Here is a 12,664-nt window from a genome sequence, read left to right on the forward strand (position 1 = left end):
ACCAGGGCCTCAGTATCTCTAGAAAACCAAGGTTCCCCAAACCTGTATCTTTACTTTTTATTCTGACAGGCACATATATGCTTTGTACTCTCAGAATTTCATTCTTGAAGACCTCCCACTTTCCAAGTACACCGATGCCAGAAAACAGCCTGCCCAATCCACACTTAACAGATCTTTTCTGATACCATCAAAATTGCCCTATCTCCAATTTAGAAACTCAACATGGGGACCAGACCTATCTTTTTCCATATTTACTTTGAAACTAATGGCATTATGATCACTAGGAAGTGTTCTGCTACACAAACTTCTGTCTCATTCCCTAATAGCAGATCAAGTATCATGCACTCTCTTATTAGGACTTTGATGTACTGATTAAGAAAAGTTTCCTGAACACATTTGACAAACTCTGTCCCATCTAGTCCTTTTACAGTATGGGAGTCCCAGTCAATATGTGGGAAGTTAAATAACCTACTTTAACAACCGTGTTTCTTGCAGCAGTCTGCGATCTCTTTACAAATTTGTTCTTCTAAATCCCTAGGACTGCTGGATGGTCTGTAACATAGCTTCATTAACGTGGTCCTCCCATAAAGCTTCTCTAGATGAGTTCTCCAATCTGTCCTGCCTGAACAGTGCTATGACATTTTCCTTGACTAGTAACACAAGCCCCAGAATATAGAGCTGCCAGTCCTGCCCCTCCTGCAACCAAGTCTCACTAATGGCTACAATATCATAATTCCATGTGTTGATCCATGCCCTGAGCTCGCCTGCATTTCCTACAACACCTCTTGCATTGAGATGTACAGTATGCTGCTCAGGACACTGGTCGCACCATGCTCAACCTTTTCAGTCTTCACTTTATCTGATGTCTTAACCTCTCTCTCTACAATCACTCTGGCACTCTGGTTCCCATTCACCTGCCACTCCGGTTTAAACACCGTCCTCCCTCTCTAGCCCCATGCAGCACAAGCAAACCTTTCCGCTAGGATATTAATCCCTCCCCAGTTCAGGTGCAAACCATCTCTTCTGTACAGGTCCCACTTTCCTTGGAAGCAAGCCCGATGATCCTAAAATTCTGATGCTTTCCCTCCTACACCAACTCCTTAGCCATGTGTTAAGCTGTATGATCTTCTCATTTCTGGCCTCACTAACATATGTCATGGGTAGCAACCCCGAGATCAAAACTCTGGAGGGTCCTGCCATTTAACTTGGCACACAACTCCCTGAACTCACTTTACAGAACCTCGACACCCTTCTTACCTATCTGATTTGTACCTACATAGATCACGACTCTAGCTGTTCACCCTCCCATTTCAGAATGCTGAAGACGCGATCGGAGACATCCTGGGCCGTGGCACCCGGGAGGCAACATACCGTTCCAGAATCTCATTCTCATCCATAGAAACTCATTTTTATTCTCCTAACAAATCCCTATCACTACAGCTTGCCTCTTCTCCCCTTTCCCTTCTGAGTCACAGAGCCGGAGACCTGACCACTGTGACTTTCCTCTGCTAGGTCATTCCCCCCACCCCCCTAACAGTATACAAAGTGGTATACCTGTTGTTGAGGAGGGCAGCCACAGGGGTATGGTACTCTGTACTGGCTATTTAACCCCTTTCCCCTTCTGCAAAGTCAGCTAATTAATTACCTGTGTCCTGCACTTTGGGTGTAGCTACCTCTCTATATGTTCTATCACTCCTTCATCCTCCCAAATAATCCAGAGTTCATCCAGTTCCAGCTCCAACTCCTTAACAGGGAGTTAGAAGCTGCAGCTAGTTGCACTTCTCACAGGTGTAGTCATCAGGGACACAGGAAATCTCCCTGCCTTCTCACAGACCACAAGACGACCATTCAACTACCCTGCCTAGCATCCCTCCTGTCCTAACTGTACAAATATAAAGGAGGAAAACAAAAACAAAAATAAATAGCTACAGCTTTTTTGCCTTCTCTCACTCAAGCCTCTCCTCACTGAAGTCTCAAATATCCACTCCAACACTGTCCAACACAATAATGCTGTTTTGCCTCAGTTCTGTATCTATTTAAGATCTCCCCCATCCCCCAATCTCTTTCAGCTCCACTCAGTCAATCATGGTGATCTTCAAGTGGACCAATTTTGTCCTTTGCAATCCTTTTGCTCTTATTATATCTGTGGAAGCAATTGGGATTCTCCTTCTGTCTGTCAGAGCAATTTCATACCTTTGTTTAGCCCTCCTGATTTCCCTATTTAGTGTTCGGTTGTATTTCTTATTCTCCCCAAGTGCCTCATTAATTCCTCCCTGTCTGTAGCTACTATGCACCTACTTCTTAACCAGGTCCTCAACATCCCTTGAAAACCAAGGCACCATGCAAGTCTCACTAATTAATTTTCAAACTGGAAGTATTTTTACAAGTATTTTTAAAAGCCTTTTTGTAGATTTTTGCTAAGTATAATACATTTTCAAAGATAATGAAACATAAAAGCAGTCAGCATTTCATTCATTCCTAATGATTTGAAGCACTTGCTGGGCAAACAGATTTTTTACAATTTAGTACTAAGACATATAAAACAGGGGATTCCGATACTCATCTTTTCTGGACGGGGGCCGCAAGTCTGTGTTCAGAATGGACTTGGTAACTAGATAGATAGATACTTTATTCATCCCCATGGGGAAAAAAAATGTTGAATTTCCCCATGGGGATGAATAAAGTATCTATCTATCTACTTCCATGATTATACATCACTAAGCTCACTGATACAAATAGTGGTAATCAAATCACAAACGAGGAAATCTTCAGATGCTGAAAATCCCAAGCAACACACTGGAGGAACTCAGTAGGTCAGGCAGCATCTATGCAAAAAAAGAACATTCGGTGTTTCGGGCCAAAACCCTTTGGCAGGACTGAGAAGAAAGTTGAGGAGTAGATTTAAAAGGTGGGTGTAGGGGAGAGAGAAACACCAGATGACAGGTGAAACCTGAAGGGAAAGGGATGAAGTAAAGAGCTAGGAAGTTGATTGGTGAGAGACAGAAAGCCATGGAAGAAAGAAAAAGGGGAGACGAGCTCTAGAGAGAGGCGATGGGCAGGCAAGGAGATAAGGTAAGAGTGGAAAAAGGGAATGGGAAATGGTGAAGGGGGGTGGTTGAGGGGCATTACTGGAAGTTTGAGAAATCAATGTTCATGCCATCAGGTTGGAGGTTACCCAAATGGAATAGAAAGCGTTGTCCCTCCCACCTAAGTGTGGCCTCATCCCGACAGCAGAGGAGGCCATGGATGGATATATCAGAATGGGAATGGGATGAGGAATTAAAAACGGTGGCCACTGGGAGATTCCACTTGATCTGACTATCTGAGCATAGATGCCCTGTGAAGCAGTCTCCCAAACTACATCAAGTAATTAATATGGGTGGCCACTGGAAACCACTTTTTGATATTATCAGGTTGTTCATCAATTAATCTCTTGAGCCCCTCTACAGATGTATGGTACAAGGTAATGTCACAAATTACAATTTCTCTGAACATCAGAAACATTCAGAAGCACAAAACTCCTGCATCCAAGGCAACAATGTCTAATATATGGTTTAGATTGAGATCCATAAATAATTTTGAGATGGAATTTAAGTAAATTGATGTATTTTGGGTAATTAAATCAGGGCAGATCATACATAGTAAATTGAAGGAAGCCCAGAGGGTGGGGGGGTGGTGTTGACTTGGAGTACAAGTACATAGTTCCCAAAAAGAGGAAACACATACCGATTGGTGAGGATGGCATATGTTATGCTGTCTTGACTGGTCAAGGCATTGAGAATAAGAGTTAGGGTATTACTTCAAGGTTGTATAAAATACTGGTTAGTCCACACTTGAACTATTTTGTGCATTTCCGGTCACCTCACTATGGAAAGGGTGTGATTAAGCTACATAAGGTGCAGAAAAGATTCAAAAGGATGTTGTCTCCCTGGAACAAAGGATGCCAAGAGGTGACATGATAGAGATATATAAAGTTATCAGAAATTTGATGGAATAGGTAACCAGAGTGTTTTCTCCACAGATGGGGTCGCTAAAACTGGAGGACGCAGTTTTAAGGTGAAAGGGAAATGGGAAGGTTTAAAGGGGACACAAAAGGTAAAATTTTCGACAAAGTAATCAGTATCTGGAATAGGCAGGAACTGTGAAAATATTTAAGAGGCTTTTGGAAAGAAACTTGAATGAGCAAGGCGCAGAAGGATGTGGAATTAATGAAGGCAGGTGGGATTAATATAGATCGGCATAATGGTCAATATAGGTGCAGTGGGCCAAAGGGTCTATTTTTATGCCTCATAACCATCATTTTCACAACCCACCCTAACAGTTTCAACAAATAATATACACATCCCCTGTTATCACTTGTATCTACTTCACTGGTACTTCTTATTTTTTAACCAAAATATATCACTTCACAACTGTACGGATTAAACTCATCTGCCATCGATTTGCTCATTTCTTTGCAATGTTGTCTAATTATGGTAAAAAAATGGATGAAATGCTTTGCTGTAGTTTCTCTTAAAAAGATGTAGGAAAATCTTTCACCCAAAGCATGGCAGCATTCAAGAGATCACAGACAGTGGAGGTGCTAGAGCCAGAAATATGTATCGCACTTGAAGAATGTTTGGATGTGCATTTTATGTGCTGTAACTTAAAGCTGTGGAGCAAGAGCTAGAAAGTGAATTTGGACTCGACAGCTCTATAAACATTACTTAAGTTACATTGGCAATATAGCAAAAAATTTTTGTAATCAGCCTAAAGATTAAAATGCAAAACATACAAGCTAGTTTCAAAAATGTAAGCAAAGATTGGATATTATTTGATATCCAAAGACTGGATTATATTACTTTTTCCCCTTCTCCCCCCCATGGAATTAAGCAACTAATGTGAAATATTCTGGAAAGTTACAAGTTACAAAATGTTGGACCCTATGTTATCATCAATTCCTTGCCAAATTCTCATTCTCTTGCCTTTGTGTTGTTCAACAGACCCTTAAAGATCTCAAAGTAATTTAATTCACCCAAATAATTGTAGCACTTTAAGAAAGTTTCTAACTTGCATTTAAACCATTGTCTGTCTAGTTTTTTTTTTAAAATGAAATTAAAATTACAGGCTGGAAGTCAAAAATCCTTATTCCATCTCACCTTGTGCTGAATGTCTTGTCTCAAATTTTACCCAAGAATCTTTTAATGCACAATTTTGAACTTCAAGTGTTACTTGAAGTACAATTCTAACTACTTTTTTAAAAAAAAATTTAGATAAGGATTTCAAACATGCAAAACTACACAAGTCCATCAACACCTGAAAAGCAATTATTTTTGCCATTTTGTCACCAAACGGCATACATTCTTACCTTTCCTTCCAAATTAAGTTGCTGCATTTCCTGGTCACTATTTCCAATTCCAATAAATGCACATGGCTGTGATTCCTGCTCATTGCATCCATCTCGTTCCATTTGATCTTTCTTTTTTTTCCATCCACTTCCCATTAGATATACACATGGAGGAGGACAGAAAAATCTGCAAAATAAAGCACTCTTAAGAATTTTCAACAATGTATAAAATCTTAGTCTTGGGTTTGATGAACATTAAGGCATGTGCACTAAATGCTACAAATATTAGCCTTTCCACATTCCACAATTTAATGATTCCACTGACAATGTAGGTGTCATGGTAGTGTAGCAGATAGTGAAATGTTATTATAGCGCCAGCTACCTGGGTTCAATTCTGCCACTATTTGTAAGGAGTCTGTATGTTCTCCCCCTGACTATGTGAGTTTCCTCTGGGTGCTCCCACCTGGGGGGAGGGGGGGAATACAGTTAGGTTAATTGATCACATGGTTGTAATTGATTGAAACAGGCTCATTGGGCTTGGTCTCTAAATCTCAAATCCAAAATCTCTAAATTTAAGAATCCTAAGTAGTAATTATACCAGACAATTCAAACTAAAATATTGAACACAAATTCCATCCAAATTACTGTACAACCACACCATTGCCATTTCTTCTGGTCTGTACTGTTTTTGCCAAATTTTGTAAGTTAGATTTATGTGTCTCATACACTTCTATACCAAACAGCTATCAGCTCTTGAATGCAAATACATACACATTGCGATACCATCTTGGCAACAACATATCCACTAGTTTTGCATCTTCGTTGCAGATGATCATTAAGGTTATAGACTTGAGACAAAAACTGTTTCTCTATCCACAGATAATGTTTGACCTGTGAAGTTTCTCAGCTTTTTCTGGTTTTATTTCAAAGTACTATTATTTTACTTGCTAAACTGTCAATGGTATTAAACATTTTAATACGATTTATTGCAAGTCTTGTATAGTATTTTTTTAAAAATAAACATTGCTTTACCAAACCAATTTGATAAATGAGTACAAGTAGTCCCCGAGTTACGAACGTTCGACTTACGAACAACTCGTACCTACGAACCGAGGAAGGAGAATGCCGTCTGCCATTTTAAGTCGTTCCCATTGACACTGTGTTGAGTGTGTAACTTTGTATTTGGCTTAAATTTTTCTTAGCAAGATTCACCCTGATCCCCTCCCTCCCTTTTTTGGTCAGCTGGTGGTGCAGTAAGATCAGCGCCGGGCTTGAGAACAGAGGTTCCCGAGTTCGATCCAGTGACAGACCGCTCCTGCCGGGTTGATGTCGAGCTCGCAACTCGACCTCGTAAAAAAAAAATGCCACATCCAGTTTAAATTCCCACACAGAATATTGAGGATCATCAAATACCCAAACCCAGCACAGCCTCCACTTGTCCCATTTAACCTGTCTCAGTGCAGTGGACTTTAGGACCTGGGGAATTCAGCGTGCTTGTCCTTAGGACCCAGCAACCTCGGGAGCCGGTGGAGGTCAGGACCCGCCGCCCGCAGTGTTTCTGTTCTGTTGACGGGAAGCGATCACGATTGAAAATAAGGTGGAAATAATAAAGCGTTTGGAAAGAGGTGAAACGCCATCAGTCATTGGAAAATCATTTGGCTACAGTCGGTCAACGATCAGAACAATTTTAAAGGATAAAGGATAAAGTGAGAATAATGGAGCATGTGAAAAGCTCTGCCCTGATGAAAGCTACAATTATTACTAAGCAATGCAGTGGTTTAATTATTGGAATACATATGTTTCTTAAGTGTTTTATATGCATAGAAAGGTAAAACATATACTACGACAAACATTTGACTAACTGACGCTTAATAATACCAGATGTACTTGTTCCGACTTAGGTACAAATCCGACGGACTCAGGAACAGAACTCGTTCGTAACCCGGAGACTGCCTGTATTCAGAATCTAGACATGTATTATTTTAAATTATTCTCCAAACACAATTATTAAGTACATTTCTCGCAATAATCTCATCATTGTTCATGCTTCTATCTTTGATACGCAAGTGTCAAGCTATATACTTTCCATCATGAATTCTTGTAACCTAAATCAGGAAATCCCAACGGTGACATTTTTTAATGATTCAGAAGTAAACCAACAGACTTTAATCTCATTTTAACACTACTTAAGTATAATATGCTATCTTGCACATTCATTCTAATGAAACATCAAACTCAGAATGCAAATATGAGAAAGCGCATCTTGAAATAACTCCACCGTGGGATGTTCCCAAGCCAGGTTGCAAAAGGAGGAGAGTCGAACAACCCCATCCCATAAAAACTCAGTGCTACAGAAATACCAACAGAAATCTCAAAGATCTCATCCCTGGGAAAGGAAAGATACACCTGGGGACAACTTGAAAGACTGGGCCAGGACAGAGGAACCTATTGATGGTCTATGACCCAGTAAGGGTGATGGGTTTGAGAAGGAGAACATCATCATTTTAAAATACATTTTAATGTTAACAACAACACACACAAAATGCTGGTGGAACACAGCAGGCCAGGCAGCATCTATAGGGAGAAGCGCTGTTGACGTTTCGGTCTCGGCCCGAAACGTCGACAGCGCTTCTCCCTATAGATGCTGCCTGGCCTGCTGTGTTCCACCAGCATTTTGTGTGTGTTGTTGTTTGAATTTCCAGCATCTGCAGACTTCCTCGTGTTTGCTCTTAATGTTATGTTAATTTACTTTCCCTAACTTAACAAGTTGCATCAACCCAAATTAATAATAAAAGCTTTATATTTACAGTGTAATCTTTGGAGCTTCTTTAGGATGGCTGTATTTACATGCCTGCTGAACGTGTATAAGAATTCTTGTTTGCTCTCTACTCACATTTGATTTTAGGCCTGTGTAAGTACAGGGATGAAGAGGATGGCTAATCTGATCTTAAGTTATTAAATAATTGCAACCAACATTGCCTCTTTGCATCATAGTCATAATTTTAAAGTTACTCAAACAATGAAAGCTTGTTATAGAGAATTTCTATTGATATTTAGAAAGCTTGCAAAATTATGCACTGGTAGCACTAAAAACAAAATCATTCCCTAAAAAAATATAAAAGCAAAAGCTTATTTTGAATCTTCGCTCTAGTTTTTCCAAAAAAAAATTGCAATATGAAGAAACTTAAGTGACTTTGAACAGTACTGCAAGGGCTCGACCAAAACTTGTATACCTTTGATAAAAATGAAATATACAGGGTTGGAGTAGACATGACACTTGTATTAAAGTTCCAAATACCTAAAGTTATCAGAAAATCAAATCTGTATGAAGCTATTTAAATAAATCAAAAATGAAAACATGACTTATCAACTTACGCATTGATTTAAATTGGAAAAATATCAAAGCTTTGGATATCAGTCAAGAATTCAAAAAGGAAGACAGAATGGGCATGTTTGCCTGCAGTTTCCACCTCAAATATTTTCTTCTATAAAAATTTGATTAAATAATAAATGTGAGTACAAGTTAGGATAAATAATTGACATAGCTATTTGAGAGGAATCACCCAACTGAGCTATTAAGAAATTAACAGGAGAGATATTCAAGAATTGGTCTTCTCAAAAAGAAATCAGATAAAATTCAAGAATCTGGATTGTTGTGAACTGAAGGCATGGCCACCTACAGTGTAACAATTAAAATGGTTACTGTTAATAGAATAGTAATGGTGGTGCACAACCATCTTGTAGGGTTACAGAGCTGAAAAATAATGGAACTAATGTCCATCAAAAAACCACATGTGGTGAATAAAATCTGTGAGAGTTAGGTCATGGACATTTTGTGATGTTCCACATTTACAGTAAGCAGAAAGAGCAATGTTATCAGGAGGTGCATTAGACCTACAGGTAATATGAATATGGTTTTCAACAGGAGATGAGGTACAGGCAGAGTGAAGCAAAAGCATGAAACTGGGGCAGGTAGTGTCAATATAATTTTGAATCATAATGGGTTAGCCTCAGACATCACATAGAAAGAGGGTGGGCAGGGACCAAATACATTGGCTTTAGTCTGGTACACTAATTCTAAAACTTAGTGGCACCAAATTTCTATCCATGAAGTACAAGATGCTGTGCAGACTAATATTAACTGTGTGATGGCAGAATGTTGTGAAGTGGTGAGATAGGGCTGCTTGTTTATGGAAAATTTAATGATACCATGCAAGAAACAATAAAAGTCAATGGTTAAAGCATGAAAACAGGCTATTCAGGCTGTCAAATCTGTGCTGGCTTTAAGAGCAAGAGCTGGAACCATAATCCACCCTTTCCTACACAGTGGAACCAATTCTCTCTTTTGGATACTTACCCAGATCCCTTCCGATTGCAATAAATTGGTTTATTATTTTGCATGTATCAAGGACAGTGAAACCCTTGTCTTGTATACTATTCATTCAGAATAAATTTATGACAATGTAGTGAAGTCGCAGAAGGACAAATAACAGAATGCAGAATGCAGTGTTATAGTTAGAAAAAGCACTGTGCCGGCAGACACTAAGATACAAGGTCATAATCAAGATAGGTTGAAGTCAAGAGTCCATCTTAACATCCCAGAGAACTATTCAGTAGTCTTAAAACAGTGGAATGGAAATTGTACTTAAGCTTGGTGTTACATGCTTTAGGCTTTTGCATCTTCTACCATATAGGAGGGGGAAGAACCTCAATTCTCTTTGAGAAATGTGCCTACCAGCTTATATTGCTTCCTGCTGGAGGAACTCAGCAGGTCAGGCAGCATCTTTGGAGGAAAATAAGCAGTCAATGTTTTGGGCCAAGACCCTTCACCAGGACCTGAAAGAGTCTTAGCCCAAAGCGTCAACTGTTTATTCCCCTCCATAGATGCTGCCTGACCTGCTGAGTTCCTTTAGAATTGTGTGTGGCCCAAGATTTCCCCAAACTTCCAGCATCTGCAGAATCTGTGTCTGCAAGAAAGATGCCCAAGGTGGCTGGAGTTTTTGATTATGCTCTCTGCTTTACTGAGGCAGCAACAAGTGTAGACAGAGTCCTTGGAGGGGAGGCTGCTTTCTATGATGTACTGAGCTGTGTTCACAACTCTCTGAAGTTCTTTGTGCTCTTGGGAAGAGCAGTTGCCATACTAAGCTATGATATATCCACACAGCATGTTTTCTATGGTGTATTGATTACAAATTCAAGGTAAAAGGACATACTCAAAATTTCCTTTAGTCTCCTAAGGAAGTAGAGGAGCTGATGAAATTTCTTGGCTGTGGCGTCTACAAGGTTGGATGAGGACCAACTATTGACGATATTCACTCCTGCAAACTTGAACTCTCTCAACCTCAGCACCATTAATGTGAACAAGAGCATGTGCACCACCACCCACTTTCTGAAGTCAATGAGCAGCTCTTATGTTTTGCTAACATTGAGGGAAATCTTGTTATTATCATAATAACATGCCACTAAGCTCTTACATCTTCCTGTACGCCAATTCATTGCTATTTGACATACGGTCCATTGTAGTTGTACCATCTACAAACCTATAAATGGAGTTAGACCAGAATACGGCATTGGCAGTCATGACTGCACAGGGAGTCGAGTGGGGAGCAGAGGACACAGCTTCATTCAGTACCAGTGTTGAGGATAATCGTGGCAGAGGTGTCGCTGCCTGTCTTTATAAAGTTGCATCAAGACTTCCTTGCTCTTGTATGGCTATATCAAGTCCAAGATGCCATGTTATTTTGAATCAATCACTTTCATCACCAACTCTGCTAATTCCAATAAATAATGCACCTATTCTACTGGATTTTTTTGTACTATTTTGAAAATTGTGCCCAGCAGTTTTGAATTGCTTCTTGTTGGAGGAACTCAGCAGTTCAGGCAGCCTCTACGGAGGGAAGTAAACAATGGATGCTTTGGGTCAAGACTCATCAGGATCCAAAAGGTATTGTCAAAGATGCTGTCTGACCTGCTGAGTTCCTCCAGCATTTTGTGTGTTACTCAAGATTTCCCGAGATTGCCAGCACCTGTAAAGTCTTGTGTCTTCTATATTGCTTGATTCTTTCTAACCAAAATTAAATGCAGTATTTAATATTCAATTTTGTCTGCCATGGATCTACCCATTCCAATGGCCTTTTTAAATATCTTTGAAATCAATTACCATCAATTAGTCTTATTTCCAGTTCACTACCCCTGAGTTTTCTGTCATAGGCAAATTTAGAAATCATGCACCAAAGTCATTACACAAAGAAAACAGTGGTCCTGAGAACCCCCACTGTAGTGGAGTACAACCAATGCCCCTGACATTCATGGTATTACTATGAGTACAGGTTATACTCATCACTATCTTGGGGGGGAGGGAGTAGTAGTCATTATTGACCTGAAGCTCAACTGAACAGAAAGACAGGTTCAGATCTTAGGTGGCCTGCACAAAATGTCTTGCTTCCTGATGCTTCAAGTCTTTAATGATACTCAGTACAGGTGTTCCCCGTTTTCCACACATTCGCTTTACGACACATCACTGTTACGGAAGACCTACATTAGTTACCTGTTTTCACTAACAGAAGGTGTTTTCGCTGTTACGAAAAAGGGCAGCGCATGCCCCGAGCAGCCAAGCTCCTCCCCCAGAACTGCATGCTAGCCGGCATTGCTTACACACGTGCCTGTGAGCATCTGTACTTTATGTCGATTTATTTTGTGCATCTATTAGCAAGATGAGTTCTAAGGTACAGTATCAGAAAAGCCTAAAAGAGCACGCAAGGATGTTACACTTAATGTAAAACTAGACATAATTAAGCATTTTGATCGTGGTGAATGAAGTAAGGACATAGTGAGTTTGGCTAAGGAGGGTAGTTTTGTGGAAGTTGAAAATGATGATGTTGTAGAGGCTTTGGCATCCCATGACCAAGAACTGACAGATGAAGAGCTGATGAGGAAAGGATAAAAAATGAAACCGAACGCAGTAGCCAACTGCGAAAGTGAAGTCGTCCAGGAACTGAACGTGAAGCAATCGCGTGAGATTTTCGCTGCGATTGACAACACTGCAATGATTGCAGAAAAGTATGACTTTAATTTTGAAAGGGTACGTAGGCCATATTTGCAGGATGGCTTGAGGGCTTACAAGGAACTATGATAAAAAATGCGCGAGGCTAAGCAGTTAAGCATAGCCTCCACATCAGCCACAGCAGATGACGAACCTCAATCTTAGACATCGAGGCAGGCAGACATAGAAGGTGACCTGCCTGCCCTGATGGAAGCAGACGACGATGAAATTACACCCCAGTCTCCCACCATCTCAACCTCCGATGATTCAGTCTAACACCATCATCAGTGTGCTCG

At 40.1% G+C, this 12,664-nt stretch overlaps 1 protein-coding gene across 4 annotated transcripts in view; it reads right to left on the reverse strand.

Moving 5' to 3' along the window:
* The window catches only part of rbpjb (recombination signal binding protein for immunoglobulin kappa J region b), a 131,975-nt gene that overhangs the window by 50,707 nt on the left and 68,604 nt on the right, over positions 1 to 12,664 (reverse strand). For all 4 annotated transcript variants that reach the window (XM_073064875.1, XM_073064874.1, XM_073064873.1 and 1 more), the window contains one exon: positions 5,348 to 5,513. In XM_073064875.1, coding sequence (XP_072920976.1) covers positions 5,348 to 5,513 — 166 coding nt within the window. The remainder of the gene's footprint in view (positions 1 to 5,347; positions 5,514 to 12,664) is intronic.

The sequence above is a fragment of the Hemitrygon akajei genome, chromosome 13 (assembly GCF_048418815.1).
Source record: "Hemitrygon akajei chromosome 13, sHemAka1.3, whole genome shotgun sequence".
Classification (NCBI taxonomy): domain Eukaryota; kingdom Metazoa; phylum Chordata; class Chondrichthyes; order Myliobatiformes; family Dasyatidae; genus Hemitrygon; species Hemitrygon akajei.